We start from the raw sequence: 19,115 nt of genomic DNA on the forward strand, positions 1-19,115 counted from the left end.
ACAGGCCCCGTGCTCCTCCCCGAGGGAAACTTCCTCCTCCAACAGGATTCCTTTCCACATCTCAGATCCCTTGGTAGTGGCTGTCTGGAGCCACTCAACTGTGTTGAGAAGGATTCTGAGGCCACACCCAAGGGAGTGAGGGCCATGATCGATTAGCGGTGTCCGCCATGTGTGTGGAGGTGAAGAACTAGCACAGATTAGATTTTGCCTTTCCTGGGTCTCCTGAGCCCAGACCAAGAGCGAGACAAAAGGTGTGGCCCAGTCTCAGAGCTTCAGTTTTCTCATTTGTTAAATGTGATGGGAGGAGACGTAAAGGATGTTTCCAGTGACAGTGTTCTTGACTACAAATCCAGCTTCTGACCTAGATGGAGACCCAGGAGGAATGTACTGCTAACCCCTGGGTCTTCATTAGTCAAGGAAAAATAGGAAAAAGCCACTAAGAATGAATCCATTTAAAAGGGGAACAAATTTCTGGTAAATAGTGGGGGGTGGAGGCAGGGGGAATAGCAGCGTTGGCACTTGATCTTACAAAACAAAACTAAACTAAAACTTATTAACTGGATTTTGTCAAACATTTTTAGAACAAAGTAAAGCAATTAACGATGGAGTTGGGAGAGTATTAAATCTTGCAATAAAATTGCCTGAGGGGGACCATACCTGTGTCACTTGGTTGGTGGTGGTGGTGATGGTTTGGGCAGTAGGATAATACAGACATCTTGGCAAAGGTATCCAAGGGCTTCTCAGTTTTCTGAAGGTTTCTTGCTCCCTCGAAGCACTGCCAGGTCACCGAGGTCCATGTCCTGTCTTGGACCAGCTGCGGGGAACAGAGGGAGCATGTGGTCTCTCACTGACCACACGAATCCCTCTCACAGGATGTGCAGATTCCCCCAGCAACCGGGGAGTTCAGGACACACCACCTTGAGAGGGAGGCCGGCCAGGAGGGATGCTGACCTGGTGTCTGGACACAGGGCTTGTGGGGAGGGCGCTGGGTGGGGACCCGCTTAGTTTATGATGTTTCTCGTTAGGAGAGTCTTGTCTCCATAGCCAACCTCGCAACTTTGGGGGCTCAAAAATAGAATTCTTAGGTGGCAAGGACCCCCTTGCTCCAGGCCTTAATCTTAGTGGCCCTAGGGTCATCATATTCATCCTGGCTCTGGGACCCCTGCTTCCCGTCATCCTCCAGCCCTCAAGGGGGTGAGGGGGTGATCAGCTCTGCTGACCCCGACCAGCCCCCACCCCAACCAAGGTCTCTGTGTCCCTTGACCCTCCAGCCTGGGGCTGCTCAGACCTCGTCTGCTACACCGATTACATCCAGACGGTCACCTGCATCCTGAAGACAAGGGCCCCGCACCCTGGCACGCTCACCCTCACCTGGTAAGTGGCCAGACCTCGCCAGCCTCGGGGATGCGATTCAGGGTAGCCCTGGAGGGCTGGGGTGGGGCAGGACTGCCAGAGGCCACAGACGGAGTTGGACCTACTGTGTGCCTGGCAGGTAGTTTAGCAATAAAAATAATGGCTGCCACTTCCGGGGGCTCTCTCAGCCCTTCCACCGACAGCTTTTGGTTTCACCATGAGCTGAGAATCACTGACCGTGATCTGGGACTGGGAGCTGGGAATCACTGTGCCTACCTTACAGATGTCCATGCAGGACTCACGAGACTTGTCCAGCGAGCAGGGCTCCAAAGACCATACTCTCTTGCCCACACAGGCCAGACTGTGGTTTTGAGACCCCAGGATGACCAGACTGCCACATGATTTTTTTGAACACTGAATACATGCCCGGCATCCTGCTACACTTCACATGAACCATCACTTCCCATCCTCACAATTATTACTCCCATTTAACAAATGAGGACACTAGGGTTCAGAGAGGTTATGCAGTTTGCCCAAGGTCACACAGCCAGTGAATGGTGGAGCTGAGATTCAAACACAGGCAGTCTGACTCCAAGATTCATGGGTCCCTATTGTTAAAGAAAACTTTTTCATTGCACTTGTTAAAGAATGGTAAGGCAGACTTTATTCAAGACCGTAATGATCGGGCTTCCCTGGTGGCTCAGTGGTTAAGAATCTGCCTGCCAATGCAGGGGACAGTTTCGAGCGCTGGTCCGGGAAAATCCCACATGCCACGGAGCAACGAAGCCCGTGCGCAACAATTACTGAGCCTGCGCTCTAGAGCCCGTGAGCCACAACTACTGAGCCCACGTGCCACAACTACTGAAGCCTACGCACCTAGAGCCTGTGCTCCGCAACAAGAGAAGCCACTGCGATGAGAAGCCTGCACACCGCAATGAAGAGAGCCCCCTCACCACAACTAGAGAAAGCCCGCGCGCAGAAACGAAAACCCAACGCAGCCAAAAATAAATAAGTAAATAAATTTATTTTAAAAAAAAGAATATATAAGGGATTCTTAAAAAAAAAAAAAAAGACCATCATGATGGGTGTAGGGACTGCTGCGTGGGGTTTTGGTGTGGGGAAGAGAGCTTGGGCTCAACTCGAATACAACAAGGAAAATTAGGAATTTTTAGCTAAGGAGCAGGTCAATGGATGGAAAAATACTAAGAGGAAACATCAGGGGTAAGGGGGGTTCCAGCTAAACTGACTTAACAGGATTCTTGCTAATGGAAGCCCAGGGTGAGCCCACATCACCTGGGTGTGGTGGAGGATGAGGAATTCGATCAGATATCAAGGATGGAAGATTCTGGCTAAAATGACTTAGCAGGATTCTTGCTAACATTAGACAACGCAGAGACAAGCTTGGGAGTCCCAAAGTCAGGGCCTCGTCGAGGAGAGAGTTCCGAGGAGCCTGAGTTGAGCCTGGTCAAGGAGAGTCTTTGTCAACGTGCTGATCAGGATAAAGAACAGCTGGCTTTCATTCTGTCATCACCCATTCATTCGTTCATTCAGTTACTTCTTCAGAACATATTTATTAAGCTCTTGCCAGACACTTGCAGGCACTGGGGGCCCAGTAGAGCCTAAGACAGACCAGGTCCCAGCTGGTCCCGGAGCTGACTTACTGCAGGTGGGGAGTGGCTGGGGAGACAGACAAGAAAAACATAAACAACCAACAGGATGCTTCCTGAGAATAATGAGTGCTTTAAAGTCCAGGAACCTTGAGCCTTGGGTGGAAAGCGAGTGACATGGGGAGAAGGTCTGCTTTAGCCAGGAGGGTCGGGGCAGGCCTTTCTGGGTGAGAAGGAGGCAGCCAGTGAGCTGGGGAAAGGGCAGTGCAGGCAGAGGGCACTGCAAGTGTAAAGGTCCTGAGGTAGGGAGAGACTAATGAGTCTGAGGGACAGCGAGGAGGTCAGTGGGGCCAGAGCAGAGTGAGCCAGTGTGAGAGAGAACAACAAGCAAAGGAGATGAGAGGTAAGCAAGGCCCAGCTTCCCCCCCGCCCCCCGCCCCCAGTACACGGGCCTCTCACTGTGTGGCCTCTCCCGTTGCGGAGCACAGGCTCTGGACGCACAGGCTCAGCAGCCATGGCTCACGGGCCCAGCCACTCCGCGGCATGTGGGATATCTTCCCAGACCAGGGCACGAACCCGCGTCCCCTGCATCAGCAGGCGGACTCTCAACCACTGCGCCACCAGGGAAGCCCAGGGCCAGCTTTTATTGTGTGGGTGATGAGAAGCCACCCGAGGGTTTTAGACATGGGGGTGACAGGCAGTTTTTAAAGATCCTCCTGGCTGCTGTGCAAGAGGTTTAGAGAGACTTTATTCAGCAGAAGTTTCTATTCCAGCAAATATTTAGCAAATAACTGAGTCCACACATCCATATTAGCCTTCAAGGGTGGTCATGTTCACAGCCTGAAGATGTAGGTAGGGAAATAAATATCTGGTGAACTCCTATACATACTTCAAAACCCACTGTTTCTGCCCACTGGCAGTTAAAAAGCCAGAGCATTTTCCCCCAACCTTATACCAATAGCCTCCCTGGTAGTTCACCCAAAGCAGGGGATGAAGTTCATTTGGCTCTTATCTTGGCCCTGAGCACAAGCACTTATTAGGTATTCAGCAGATGTTGGACAGAGGAGGTCAGGAAGGAGAACTGAAATGCTTAGCACCCTTTCTGTAGGACAGTGATACAGTTGATGGAACTGACAGGGACAGCTTTAGGCTCAGTCCAGGCAAGAATGGCCCAAATTTCCAAAGTTAAAAGCTGCTGTCCTTAAATGAGGTAGTGAGTTCCCGGTCCCTTGGAGGCATACAAGCCGAGCCTGGACACCATCCATCAGGGCTACTTCAGGGGAGGAGTATCTTCCCGGGGAAAGGGGTAATTCGACCAGGTGACCCCCGGCACCACTTCAACTCCCTCCCAGCCCCAAGATTCTGGGCTGGGGTCCTGGCCCTCTGCCCTGAGCCCTGCTGGCTTCCAGCCATAACCGGCTGCTCTGTCCTTGAAGGCAAGACTCATATGGAGAACTGGAGGACGAGGTCACCTCCTGCAGCCTCTGCTGGTCCACCCACAATGCCACGCATGCAGAGTACACGTGCCACATGGATGTGCTCCAATACATGGCCGACGACATTTTCAGTGTCAACATGACAGACCATTCGGGCAATCACTCCCAGGAGTGCGGCAGCTTTGTCCTGGCTAAAAGCAGTGAGTATCCCTTGGACCCCAGAGCTGAGGAGGACACATGGTCTCTGAGATGGCTCCCCTTCCCCCACCATCATAGCTGACCTGTCCTATGTCCTTACCTCCCCTTAGAGTTCTGCTCTGTAGGTGCACCGATATTTACTAAGGTGTGACGGGTTGATAACTAGGTTTGAGCTTTAACCAAAGAGAGGCAGCCGCGGTATGAAAAGGAGCTGGACTGGGACCCAGGATCTCGGCCTTCAGTTCTGGTTCAGCCCTGCCTATCTGTGAACTTGGACCAGTTCCCTATTTGCAGAGTGAGGGCCCTTTTAACCCTGACTCTTAGGGATTCTGTCTACATTATGAGGCAAGTGGGGACACTGAGTCCCAAGAGAAAAACTTCCCTGAGTTTTCTCCCATTCATTAGCTCCAGTGAGGCCTGGAATTTCCCTCCAGGCCGGGGGCGGGGTGGAGGGGCGGTGCTGGCTGGTGGAAGAAGTTGTCTCTGTGGGTCCAGACCCAGGGCCGGTCCAGGAGGCAGCTTTTAGTGTGTGTGTGTGTGTGTGTGTGTGTGTGTGTGTGTGTGTCCCCAAAGTGGGATTTCCACGGAGGGGGTGAGAAGCCCGTGCTCAGAGGCATGCAAATGCAGACTGCTAAGAGAGTCCTGCCCTCCTCGGGAAGGCCCAGCCTCTGCGAGGAATCTCTGGGGGATTTTGGCCCTAGGTTCCCAGTGGTGGGGCAGGGGGGTGAGAGGGTGTCTGTCACCTGGAGGGGGTCCAGGTTTGCACCACTTCGCTGAGTGGGTGTCACACTGCACAAGGTGTGAATGAAGGTTCACACACACGCAGACACACCCAGAGTTTCTCACACGCACACTCATAAATACACCCTTGGACAAATGCACGGGTGTCCCAGCAGCCCTGGGCCTAGCCAGCCTGGACACAGGCCCACGCTCTCTCACACACGCCCATATGCACATATACGCACACGGTCACTCAGCCATGCAGATCCAGGCGTGGGAGCAGGGGCGCCCCCTTGCCCCTCTCAGTGAGCGGGGCAGACTGCAAGCCTCCCCCTGCCCTGCAGAGGAGAAGGAACTGCTCCATGGCCCCTCCACCTCGCAGGGCGGCTCCAAGTCCCATTTCTCTCTGGCGCTCTCCCTTTCCCCCTCCCTGCCAGGGCCTGAAGCCAGGGGGCAGTGTTCTACTCCCTTCCCCCTCCTGGGCTCTGGGCCCCCATCCTTGACCCCATCCCTGATCCCCAGCTCTGGTCCTCACCACCCAGCCCAGGACGTACAGGGAAGTGGAAAACCAGGTCTCCATCGGCCTGGGGAAAATAGGAGAGGGCTTAGCAGTTATTCCAGTCCCAAAGGACCCATCGCTGAAATAGCAATGACAATAAAGCCCTCGCCGCAGCCTCCTGAACATCGCAGGCCTTGGTGCTGAGTCGTCCGTAGCCTCAGAGTTCCTTTTTGGAATCCCTGGAAGGTTCATTTGTTGGTTTAACAAGTATCTCTTGAGGGCCTGCTGTGTGCCGGCTCTGTCCTAGGAGCTGCGGACACAGCACTGACCTGGAGAACAAAACCTCTGTCCCAAGGAGCTAAGATCCCCAAGACAGGGGCATATGGCAAGCCGGATCACAGAGCCCAGGAGGGCATGGTGTTGTGGCCCAGATCTCTGCTCACGCACTTTCCAGAAGATGTCTGGGAGATGACAACGGTCACATCGAATTCTCAGGGCCCCTGCGGGCGTCAAAATGCTCGCTGTAGAGCAGCCCGGCAGGCACTCAGAGGTGGTAACTTCCATCATTAGCATAATTGGTGCTAATTAATTAGCATGATGCTAATTACAGTCTTTTGATTCTCAAGGAAGCTAGAGTTAAAAGAAAGTGATTCGGGCTTCCCTGGTGGCGCAGTGGTTGAGAGTCCGCCTGCCGATGCAGGGGACACGGGTTTGTGCCCCAGTCTGGGAAGATCCCACATGCCCCGGAGCGGCTGGGCCCGTGAGCCATGGCCGCTGAGCCTGTGCGTCCGGAGCCTGTGCTCCACAGTTGGGAGAGGCCACAACAGTGAGAGGCCCGCGTAAAAAGAAAATGATGCCATCATTTAGAAAAGAAATGGAGAATGAGTGGGTGTCGTTGGTTTCCCCCCGCTCCCCGGCTACGCCAGTCTGCATTCTTGCCCCCCTGAGTCGTAGCACCCCCACTTTAGACTCATCTAAATCTCTCATTTCTCAGATGAGTAAACTAAGGCCCAGAGACAGGGGATGCTTTACCCCAAGTCATTCAGGGTCATTAGTCTTGATCTCATCAAGGAGAGCATCATTCTCAGCTGCTGCAAAATCTCATCCCATTTTATCTTTCTGGCTTTTTCCTCTAAGTCAAGCCATCTCCCCCTTTCAATGTGACGGTGACCTTCTCTGGACATTATAACATCTCCTGGAGCTCCGATTACAATTTGTACGCGCTGAAGGGCAAACTTCAGTATGAGCTGCGGTACAGGAAGCTCGGAGACCCCTGGGCTCTGGTGAGACCCTCAGAGGACTGGGGCGGGGTGAAGGCTTCTAGAGGCATTCTTTGTTTAGAGTGTTGGAGAGTTCCAGAATGGCCCACTATTTAGAACAGTCACAGATGAAGTGTTCTAGAATTATCCATCCTTTAGAATGGTCCCAGTTTAAGATTTTCATAAATGCCATAGTTTAGACCATCCCCAGTGGAGGACTTCCAGAGGTACCCATTGCTAAGACGCCTGTCGTTAAAGACGCCCAGAAATGCCCACTGTTGAAAGTAGCCACTGTTGAAGAATTACAGAAGTGTCCGAAGTCTGGAATGCTGCCAGCTAAACATGCCCAGGAACGGCCACTGCTGTTCCCGGGACATTCCCAGGCCCAGCAGGCAGGGTCCCCTGTGGGGCTGTGAGTGACTGAGCTGGGCTCAGAGAGAAAGCGACCGAAGCACTGTATCACAGGCAAGGCCAGGGCAGCGCCCGCGGCTCTGTGCTGCCCACACCGGAGTGGCCAGAGCTCAGACTGACTCTTGTGGAGGGGGTGGAGACTTGCCAGGAGAAACTCCACCCCTTTCCTGGGGGCTGGTAAAGGGTGGTTCTGCTGGAGGCGGGGGCTGGCCTGGGCGGTCCTAACCCAGCGCATCCTTTCCCTGGGTTGGCAGAGTCCAGGGAGAAAGCTGATCTCAGTGGATTCGAGAAGCGTCTCTCTCCTGCCCTTGGAGTTCCACAAAGGCTCAAGCTACGAGCTGCAGATGCGGGCAGGGCCCCAGCCTGGCTCCTCCTTCCAGGGGACCTGGAGCGAGTGGAGTGACCCAGTCGTCTTTCACACCCAGCCAGAAGGTAAGAAGTGAAGCAGGGATGGACACCCACTCCTTGTACTAAATCTTGTCCTAGTGCAGCGGCCCTGAGCCCTAAGATTTTCAGCACGGCTGGAAGGTTCCCACTCAGTCATGCATCCCCTTGTAGCTGTTCCACAGCATTTCTGGGGCCCCTGCTCGCCAGGCCCTGCATTGGGTGCCAGGTGCTTCTCCTGGCGGGGCCTTTGATCCTCCTAATGTATCTGTGAAGTGGGAATTATTATCCCCATTTTGCAGATGAGAAAACTGAGGTTCAGAGAGATGAAATCACTTGCCTAGGGTGGGGGTGGGAGCAGGAGTTGAAGCCAGGTCCATCCCACCGCGAGGCACCAGCAGCCTTCCCACCCACTTCCACTCCAGCCCAGACCCAGTGCCCTCCACACCCAGCCCAGGTGGCCTCTCGTAGAGGTTGGTCAAATTCACCCAGTGTTTTCTTCCTTCCCAGAGATAAAGGGAGACTTGTACCCTCACCTGCTTCCCATCTTGGTCCTCGCATGCCTCGTCCTTGTCATCTTAGGCCCGAAGATCCATCAGGTTTGGAGGTGAGGCCAGGGAACAGGGTGGCAGGGAGGGGCTCAGCCTGGGTCGGGACCGGAGGACACACCTGTCACCATGACAATAGTAATGACAGTGATGGTGATACTAAACTGGGCACTGTGTAGAGCACATGCTTAACCCTCACAGCAGCCAGATGAGCTTGATACGCGGCATTTACTTCCATTTGACAAATGGGGAAACTGAGGCACAGAGCTGTCTAGGAACTTGCCCAAAGTCACACAGCAGTGAAGTGGAGGAGAAGTGTTATGAAGTGCTCATAACAGTGACCTCAGCTGTGATCTTGTCCAGTGAATTCTAAGCTTTGAGTCCTGAGGGTCAGGAGGGGCCGCCAGGTGGGGGTTAAGGGCTGGTGGAAGAACCCCCCTGACAATCCTGCTTCAGAACCAGAGGTTTTGCCTTTATCTCTTTATGTATGGGGTTTCTGCTGAACATGGCCATCGAGAGAAGGGCTGATGCTGATTAAAAACATTGATAAAACCTGAGCTCCCCTGGCCTTCGTGCATGCTGCTGGCTGGGGCTGAGCCCTTGCTAAGTGGCAGACACTGGGCGGGGGCCCTGCATACCCTGTTCCAGGCAGAGAAGCCTGCGAATCACAGAGGGTGTTGCAGACCAGTCTCTGGGTGCTGGGGTGCCTGGCGCTGTGCCTACACTTCCTGACCCCTCCCTACAGCCCCATGGAATTGGCTGTTGGCTCATCCCTGGTGGTGGAGGAGGAAGTCACGGCTCAGGGGCCAGCACTGGCTTAGCAGAGAACAGGCAGCCAAGCCCTTAAACTTGGAGCACCTTCAGGAGACTCGCTGCCCCATTTTACAGATGTGAACACTGAGGCCTGGGGCAGAGGGGCGGAAGGGAGGGGCCTGGGTGTGTCTTGGAGGCTCTGAGCCTCCCGCAGGACACATTTGGGGAGCCTCTGAGCGGGAGGCCCGGCTGCCCTCTGGGAGGTGCGGGGGGCTCACCTCGTCTCTGCCCTCCAGGCTATGGAAAAATGTGTGGGTGCAGGTGCCCAGCCCAGAGCCCTTCTTCCAGCCCCTGTACGTGGGCCACAGCGGAGACTTCAAGGTGAGTGTCCCCACCACATGATGAGCCCCTGGGAGCCTCTCACACTCTGGGAGCTTGCTTCCACCCACACATCTAGACCACCAGTCCCACCCTGTAGGCCTGGGGCACCCAGATCCCCGACCCGGGCTGGAACCAGGCTTCAGTCTCTGCACATGCAAAGTGCAGGAAATAATTCCAGTGGGGCAGAGTTGGCATAAGAATTAAACAAGATCCTGCAGCATTTCCCAGCCCAAGGAGCCAAACTGGGAGAGAGGGTGAGCCAGGTGGTCCCTTGAGCCACGAAGTGGCCTCCTGGTCCTTTGGTAGAAGCCCTTGCTATGGAGGTGGGGAGGGAGCAGCTTCTGGGAAGGATATGGCCCTGCCTGCAAAATACACCAGCCCCATCCAGGCCCCAACCCCCGCTACCAGCGCCATCGCCCTTGGGTTCTCTGTGCCTATTTACCACCCCCCACCCGGTGGCGGCAGTCACCGCAGAGAGGATGTGGTGACCCATCTGCTCCAGCAGAGTCTGGAAGTCAGGAAGTGCGACATGCCATCTGCTTGGCACTCACTGAGCGCTGTCTCACCTCCACCCTTTCATCCTCTTAGCAGCCCCTGCAAGTGGGGAGGGTGTGTGCTCCACCATCCCAGGGGAACCACGAGGAGACTGAGGCTCAGAGCCGGGCAGGGGAGGAGCCTAGGCTGCAGCCCACATTGGATAAACCCTTTCCTCTTTCCTCTGCACTTTCCCTGAAGCTCAAATATCACATCTATTTTGTGTTTGTTTTACCAGTACTCTTACAGCACTTGCTGTGCACCAGGCACCCTGCTAGGAGCGCCACAGATGTTATTTAATTTATCATTTAATCCCCACAACCACCCTGTGGAGTGGGGACTATTAGCAGGCCCATTTTACAGATGCAGAAACTGAGGCACAGAGAGGGTAGGTAACTGGCTCAAGGCCACACAGCTGAGAAGTGACTTCAAATCAGTGGTAGTGGCCTCAGCAGGGTTCTGAGAGGAGTTTTCTGATGGAGTAGGCTCAAAACTGGGAGATTCTGGTTCTCAGGGATTTTCCCTGCCAACTGGATGGAGACCCTGTGTCATGAGTGGGACCCCTGGCAGGTGAGGGCAGGGGGATCCTTAAAGTTTAGGGACAGCTGCCTCAGTCCATTGTCACCCCACAGTCCTTATCTATTCTGAGTGGCTGGCCCTTGATCCACTCCATTCATTCATTTAGTTAATATACATTTATTGGGTGCCTACTGTGTGCCAGGCACTGTGTGAGCCTCTGGGGACACAGCCGTGACCAGAAGAATTGGGGCTTCTCCCCTGGTCATGTGTCCACTCTAGTGAGGACACAAACAGAAGAATGCGTGGTTTCGAGAAATCTCCCCGAGGACATAAAACAGAAGGCCTGGTGAGGGCTCTGTCACTCAGCTCTCAGGGCCTCCCGCCCCTCGTCCCCACAGCTTGGGAATCTTGGACCCACACCCATACAGACCCCAGGCCACTGAGCAGCAGATTGTCTGCGCCTGCAGGCTGCTGAGGGCCGTAGCTCCCTGCTATAGGCAGGGAGACTGAGGCCCAGGGAGGCCGGGACGGCGACAGGAACTGTCCCTGGATAGGGACACAGCACGGTGCTCAACTCCCCCCACCCCCATCTCTCTCTTTATCTTCTGGAGTCTTTGTCTCTTTCTCTCTTGCCGTCTGTCTTGTCTCTGTGTCTGTCTGTTGATATGCTCCCCCGCCACCCCTTGTCCCCCATCCCATCCATGACTCTCCCTCCTCTTCTCTCTCGCAGAAATGGGTGGGCACCCCCTTCACTGCTTCCAGCCTGGAACTGAGATCCTGGAGCCCAGGGGTGCCCTTGTCCCTGGAGATGCACAGCCAGTGCCTACCGCAGACTGCAGCCAAGGGGCTGGTGCCCACAGAGCTGCCAGAGCCCCCAGACCTGGTGGAAGCCGACGGGGTGCTTGAGCCGGGCTCCTGGGGCCCAGCCCACTCCACCGCCGACAGCTTGGGCAGCTCAGCTCACAGCCAGGAGAGGGACCGGCCATACGGCCTGGTATCCATCGACACGGTGACCGTGGTGGACGCAGAGGGGCTGTGCACCTGGCCTTGCACCTGCGGGGATGACGGCTACCCAGCCCTGAACCTGGACACCAGCCTGGAGCCTGGCCCGGGCACGGAGGACTCGCTTCCGGGCACGGGGGCCACAGTCCTATCCTGTGGCTGCGTCTCAGCCAGTGGCCCTGCCGGGCCGGGGGACCCCCTGGGCAGCCTGCTTGGCAGGATAAAGCTGCACCTCAAGGATGAGGAGGGTTGGGCCCCCGGGCCGCCCTGGGATGGCGGGTCGCCCCGAGGGGTGTCGGACAGCGAGGCAGGTTCACCCCCAGCTGGCCTGGACATGGACACGTTTGACAGCGGCTTTGTGGACTCTGACTGCGGCAGCCCCGTGGAGCATGACTTCAGTAGCCCCAGGGACGAAGGGCCCCCCAGGAGCTACCTCCGCCAGTGGGTGGTCATGGCCCCTCCACCTGCAGGGCCTGGGCCCCAGGCCAGCTAGTGAGGCCGACTGGCCGTCCAGAGCTGGCCATGCCACTGAGCCACGAGCCACGGACAGGGTCACCTGGGCTGAGGTGTAACGAGGCCTGCAGCCCTTGGTCTCCCGGCTGGGACCCCTGAGCCTCGTGTTTACAGTGCACGTCTGGGGCTCAGGTGCCCGCTGGCGTGGCTGCGCGTGTGAGTGGCCTGCGTGCCTGTGGACACGGAGCTCGGCCGTGGTTCTGCCGTATTCCCAAGGCCACTCGTGTGTCTGTGCCGACGTGAGCTTCCTGCGTGCGCGAGTGTGAGCCGCACGTGTGTCTGTGGGCACGTGATGACAGCCTCCCTCCCTCCGAGGCACGTGGGTGACCCCCAGGTCACGTGCCGAGACCAGGGCACTGCCTGGGACAGACACCAAGCCCAGCCCCCCAGGTCCTGCCTGCAGAGCCGCACAAAGTCCAGACTGTTCCTTATCGCCTTTCAGGGGGAGGGGAAGGGGACCAAGCGAGCCCACAGTGACCCTGGGGGTGGGAAGATTTTGGGGGGAGCCAGTGGACCTGGGTCTGAATCCTGACTCTGACACCTCCTGGCTGTGCCACCTTGGGTGAGTCACTCCCCCTCTCTGGGCTGGAGTTTCCTGTCTTAATAATGGGGGCGGCCTGACCTACCCTGGGGAGAAATTGGAGAGGTCGCCCATGTACAGGGTGCAGCCCAGACTCTCAAAAAACGTCAGCTTCCTTCCTTCTGCGGCCAGGACCAAGGCTTGTGCTGGAGGTGGGTGGGAGTGAGAAACCAGACACAGCCCAGGTACCTGCGGAGGGGCACTTGGGGGATTCCAGGTTTAAAATCAGCTTAGTTTCTTAGAATCAGCCCCTCACCAACCAAGATTTCTTTTTCTGCCTCCTGCTGCCCATTTTGTTGTTCCCTTTATGCACCCCAGAAATATTTATTGAGCACATTTACTGAGTACATGCAGGTGCTGGGATACAGCGAGAGGACGCTCCCCTTGGCACTCACACTGGGGAGGGCCGCAGGCCGGACTCGGCAGCAATGACACGGTGGTCCTGATCCCCTGGCATCTTCCTTGCTTGTCCCGGGGAATTGGTGGAAGTCAAGTTCTTTTTGATGATTTGTCGGAGAAACTGCTGAAATGTGAATTTAAGATGCTGAGAAAATACTTGTTTGTGACGTTTTGAAGGCACCTTATTGAACGTCAGCTCTGGACAGGAGCTCGATATTGGTGCTGGGTATTGCATACAACTCATACTTAAAGAAAAAAGAAAGAAAGAAAGAAAGAGAAGAGATCACTTTCCTCCTAAGGGCGCTCACCTTCAGAGGCTGCTTTTTCGAGGCCAGGAAGCAGGGTTAAAGGAGCAGAGTCTGATTCAGCCGCGGGCTCTCAGAGCCCTGAGGGGAATCCCTACCCTGGCCTGGACCTGCCTGGCCTGTGGTCCTCCCCAAAGGCCAGGCTGCATGCCAGGTGATGCCTGAAGCCCTGGCTTGTCTCTGCTTTTGGACGAGGGCTCAGCTGTCGACCCTGCTGATGGTTTCTCTGTGACTCTTCTGTAAAAGGGGATGTTGGAAGAAGTCACTGAGAGAACACAGGACTCTTCGGTTCTGAAAGTTCTAGAACATTGGTGGTCTTGATAGTGGGACTGTTAACCTGGGATCAAGGCGTGAGGCTCGGATGGGAGCTCAAGTGTGAAACCGCAGCTCCTGCAGGTGTGAGCAGCCCTCACCATCCCCCACCGTCACCCTGGAGACGCTTGGGTCAAGGTGTGCTGTGGTTTTCACACCCTCAAGGAGGCCACAGGTTCCAGGCACCCCGTGAGCCCCAGGCTCCCCGTGGAAGCAGCTCAGCTCTCTCTCCAGCACACACAGCTCTGGGCCAGGGAGTAGGGGGAGGGGACACCTGGGACACTGGCTGATGCCAGGCCGGCGGTCAGGGGGATGGGGCTCTGGCCTGGGCCAGACGTGGCTCCTCACCAGCTCTGTCTTTGAAGGGGACCCAGCTCATAAATGTGGGTGCAGAACGGAGACAGGAACTGGCCCACTGGGAGGCCAGATTAGTAGGACGGGGTGGATGGATGATTTATGGACAAGTGGGCACATTGGTGGGTGGATGGATGGATAAAAGGATGGTGAAATGCTTGAAGGAAGAGCAGTTGGATAGATGGATGGAGATAAACAGTTGCTAGAGACAAGGATGAAATATCAAACCTAAGCTCCATGAAGGCAACAACTTTGCCTCTTTTGTTCACGGCTTTACCCCCCGTCAGGCACCTAGTGGGCCCTCAGTAAAGCCTGATTTGCAGTGTTTGCTTATTTCCATGGTGTGAACACTTTTACCACAGTCAATTTCAAGCTACCAACTTGATGGCTTTAAACATGGGGTTGGAAGAGATGTTTACAATCAACTCTCCTAGCTGGTATGAGGCAGACCCGGCACACCACGGGTTGGAGCCCAGACAGGCAGCAGGAAGGCCCTGGGGGGCTTCAGGGAGGAGGTGGTGTTTGTTGGGCTTTGAAAAATGAATAGGAGTTGTTAGGGACACCAGCTACTCAGGCAGAGGGAAGAGCTTGAGCGAAGGCCTGGAGGGGTGACTGAGCCCTGAACACATGGGGCTGGGGAAGGCAGTTCCCTGTCACCCAGAGTCCAGGCCAGAATTGCTAATGACCCTGTCTTCAGAGGCAGGAGGATGCCACATTCTGTTCCTGACCCAGCCCTTTTCCATCTGCAGGCTCCAAGGGGCAGGGTATCCATCTGACACATGAAGGTGCAGAAGGGGCCGCTGACTTGCCTGAGGTCACACACAATTAAATGTCAGAGTCAGAACTTGGACTCTGGGCTCCTGATCCCAAGTCCAGCTGTCCTCACCTTGCTCTGCTGGAAGGCACCTAGGTCAGGGGCGAAGAAACTCTCAGCAAACACCTGTGGGTGCCTGTGCTTCTGCCCTCACAGCATCGTTGGGGTGGCTGACCCCAGCTCTGGGAGTGACCCAGGCCTGGCCAAGAGAGTATTCTATCCTCCCGGCCTCAGGGCCAGTTCAGGCTCAGACATGTGACCAAGCTGGTCCGTACGCTTTTCCTGCTGGGACTGCTCAGCTGCAGGGCTAGACTGAGCCTGGAGCTGCTGGGTGGTGGGACCGGGGAGGCGGGGGGGCACCAGGAAGAAACAGCTCACCTAATATGAGGCCAACACACTGGAAAGCAGAGCTGGGAAGTGGGCGTATACTCCTGGTAATATCCTCTTAAGCTCCTGGGTCCAGCCATGCCTGAAACTACATTCCCCCTGGACTTTCGAGGTACCCGAGTATGGAAGTCATACTGTTCACCAAGTATGTCCAGCTCTCGGCCTTCTGCCCCGTCTTGTGGTCAGATGGTACCACATGACCAGGATTGGCCAATGAGTGGTGAGCAGAAGTGGTAAGTCTCACCTCTGGACCAGAGCATGGAACTGACCGTCGTGATGCCCTTCAGAGTGCTCCTCTGTGCCACGGTGACCAGTGATGTGTGAGATGGTGGCTTCTCCCTCAGCCCGGGGCCTCGAGTGGGGAGATGTGGGGCAGAACTTCTAGTTCACCTGTGATGGACACGTATTGTGAGCAAGAAAGAAATCTTTTATTCTAATCTGCTAAGATTTGGGGGCTGATTGTTTCCACGGCATAACCCAGCCTATCCTGACTGAATCAATGAGCTGTAAGGTTCCTTTTTTTGCTTCAGCATGTTTGAGATGGGTTTGTCACTTGTAGTAGACAGTATTCTCATCTCACCCCTGCAGTGAGGACTGTCCTCCCATCCCAAGGAAGGAGCACATTCAAAGGGACCTGAGGACCAGGATCCATCATGTATCATGAATGACCTTGGGCAAGTCACTCGCTGTCTCTGAACCTCAGTTTCCTCTTTTGTAATGTGGGGCAGGAGTCAGCCTCTCGGCTGACTCTGGGGATGAAAAGGGAGGATGAGAACAGGGACATTAACTGTGTGTGTGCTTCTCTGCCATCGCCTTCAGCTGGCCTCTGGGTCAGACGAGGAAAGGGCTGTGGTCCCAGCCCTTCTCCAGTCTCCTTCCCAGGGAAATACCCTGAAGCTGACATTGCCCTGTGCTAGGATTTAAAGAACCCAAGAACTCTAGCTTCCAGACGTTTCCCCATCAGCTACTGCAAAGTCTCAGCGTCGGATGCTCTCTGGGTGTCCCGGACCATCTACTTAGGGAGGAAGGGAGAGGGTGCAAATTGGACCCAGCCCTTCATTTTACTGCTGGGGAAACAGAGGCCCAGAGGGGCAGTGACTCGCCCAGTCACCCGGAGTCCTGCTCTCCACTCTGCATCCTCGGCTCCTTTTTGGCCCCTTGTTGGAGGGAGAGCCTCTTCCCCCCTCCTCCCACCCATCTGGGGACTCGGTTTGCCTGGGCCGCTGCCGGCACTGCATGCAGGATAGCCCGTCACAGCCCACCCCAGCTGTGGTCCCTCCAGATGCACCATCAAAACCCAGAACAGGGGACTTCCCTGGCGGTCCAGTGATTAAGACTCCATGCTTCCACTGCAGTGGATGGGGGCTTGATCCCTGGTCAGGGAACTAAGATCTCATATGCCGCACTGCACGGCTGAAAAAAAAGAAAAACAAAACCCAGAATGGGCCTTCCGTGGGTGATGGCAGAGTGAGCGCGTGTACTTCCCCTCCGGGGAGATCATGACACCAAGAACAAAGGAGAAAGGCGTATAAACTCTCCACAATGAAGGGGATGGGACAGGGGGTCACCTGCAGTCAAGAATCATCAACACATGAATGGAAGACAAGCAGAGTCAAGTCTTCGCTCAAATGTCACCTTCGCAGTGGGACCGACCCTAGTCTCCTTACTCAAAACTGCAGCACCCCACAGACCTAGTTTTATTATTTTCCATAACATTTTTTAATCTATTTTATTTATTTATTTATTTTCGCGGTACGCGGGCCTCTCACTGTTGTGGCCTCTCCCGTTGCGGAGCACAGGCTCCGGACGTGCAGGCTCAGAGGCCATGGCTCACGGGCCCAGCCGCTCCGCGGCATGTGGGATCTTCCCGGACCGGGGCACGAACCCGTGTCCCCTGCATCAGCAGGCGGACTCTCAACCACTGCGCCACCAGGGAAGCCCCTTCCATAACATTTATTGTGCTTTTAACATATGTCTTTTACTTGCTTATCATATTTACTGTCTGTCCCATTAGCACAGGGATTTTGTCTGTTTTATCCACTACTCGGTCTCAGAGCCTAGCATAGTGCCTGGCACATAGCAGGTGCTCAACAAATACTGAATGAATGAATGAATCAGTCAAAGGCAGAGTTGTGACTGACAAAGAAGTGGGCAGAGGGGAGGGAGGGGACTGAAACCAGGAGGGACCCACTTGCCCTTGGACTTGGAAATGGCCCAGAATGGGACATGAAAGTGAAAATAGGGGCCTCCTTGAAGTCTGTGAATGGAGCAAGAGACACCCCCCCTCCCCCCCACCCTGCTGCTCACACTGTGGGGCAGCTGGGGATCTTCCTTCATCTATGTGGCAACAGGCGTGAGGGGTTTCCTCCTAAAAAGTGATGTTCCCAGAAAAGAAATTTTGCATTCTGCCATTTTGTGGGTCTCTCAGCATCATGCTGGCTGCCCATCCCGAAGCAAACCCCATCCCTAGAAAGAACTGTCAAGGGGGAGGGCTTTGAGGCTGGACGGCCTGAGTTGGGAAGCCAGCAGACCCACTTACTAGCTTCCAACCTGCAGAAATTATTTTACTTCCTGTGCCTTGGTTTCCTCATACATGAAATGGGTATATTAATTGGACATACTTAGGGCTGTCGTGAGACCAAGAGTTAATATGTGTGAAGTGTGGAGAGCAGCGTGGCACATTGCAAGTGCTCTGAAAATGTTGTCACTTTATCATCATCTTTGTGGCCAAGTCCCCCCCACCCCAGCAAGCTTTTGTTGATCTCAACCTTAAACGTGGATAGACAGACAGCGAGCTACAGAAATCTGGAGACCCAGATGAACCAGCAGGAAACGGAGATGTTGGGCTGCTGCTGCCACCTGCTGGTGACCACTGGAACTTGGCTGAGGAGCCGGCTGAAGGCGGTGCCCTCCCCGCGCTGCGGTCCAGGGGCTCCACTAGCATCTGCCTGCGCTGTCAGGTGGCTTCACAACTGTCACAGAAACTCCATGCGGTGGGAATGTGGCGATGAGGACACAAGGTGAACGGGTAGGTTCTTTTTTGTAAATTGAAGTATAGCTGGTTTACAATACTGTGTTAGTTTCAAGTGTATAGCCTAGTGATTCGTTTTTTGGGGTTTTTGCGTGTCTTTTTTTTTCTTTCCATATTCCATATAGGTCATTACAAGATATTGAGTATAATTCCCTGTGCTACACAGTAAATCCTTGCTGCTTACCTGTCTTATGTATAGTTATTTGTATCTGTTAATCCTAACCTCCCAATTTGTCCCTCCCCCTCTCCTTCTCCCCTTTGGTAACCAGTATGTTCTTTTTAATTAATTAATTAATAATTATTTTTAGTAGGTTCTTTTTAAAATTCAACAAGGGCTGAATTCTACTCCTTGGGTGTGCACATGTGTGCACACACACACATGTACATGTAGACACATACTTCACACACACAACACATATATGCACATGCACATCTGGAAAGTTCCCGGCATAAGTGGGTCAAGGGCCCAAGGGAAGGATGGGTGGTCAGATAGTCAGAGGACAGAGCTCACTCAGCCCAGGGTCCTGGGTGGCCTTGGGCGAAAGGAGGCTGCGAGGGAAGGGAGGGGACGTGGGAGGAGGCTGGCAGCAGCAGCAGACTGAACGAGATCTGATTGAGCTCCAGGAGGAAGGGAGGCGGATCCTGAGAAGGCAGCCAGGAGGATGCTCAGTGGGGGAAACCAGGAAGCAATTTCAGTGAAGAGGGAATAAATCAGGACCTCAGTGCCAGGACTCCCACCATAGAGATTACGTAGCGTGTAGCTCTCTACGTGCGGATACAGATGTGCCAGGGACACTGCAGGGTGAACAGCCGGAG

The 19,115-nt window shown here is 54.8% G+C and overlaps 1 protein-coding gene across 1 annotated transcript in view; it reads left to right on the forward strand.

The window, feature by feature from the left end:
- IL21R (interleukin 21 receptor) overlaps window positions 1–12,501 on the forward strand; it is a 31,653-nt gene extending 19,152 nt beyond the window's left edge. The window contains exons 3-9 of the mRNA XM_060033087.2: window positions 1,272–1,374; window positions 4,397–4,596; window positions 6,951–7,096; window positions 7,738–7,915; window positions 8,378–8,474; window positions 9,465–9,549; window positions 11,333–12,501. Of these exons, the coding sequence (XP_059889070.1) occupies window positions 1,272–1,374; window positions 4,397–4,596; window positions 6,951–7,096; window positions 7,738–7,915; window positions 8,378–8,474; window positions 9,465–9,549; window positions 11,333–12,097 (1,574 nt within the window). The 3' untranslated portion in view covers window positions 12,098–12,501. The remainder of the gene's footprint in view (window positions 1–1,271; window positions 1,375–4,396; window positions 4,597–6,950; window positions 7,097–7,737; window positions 7,916–8,377; window positions 8,475–9,464; window positions 9,550–11,332) is intronic.
- The last annotated feature ends 6,614 nt before the right edge of the window (window positions 12,502–19,115 follow it).

The sequence above is a fragment of the Delphinus delphis genome, chromosome 15 (assembly GCF_949987515.2).
Source record: "Delphinus delphis chromosome 15, mDelDel1.2, whole genome shotgun sequence".
NCBI lineage: Eukaryota > Metazoa > Chordata > Mammalia > Artiodactyla > Delphinidae > Delphinus > Delphinus delphis.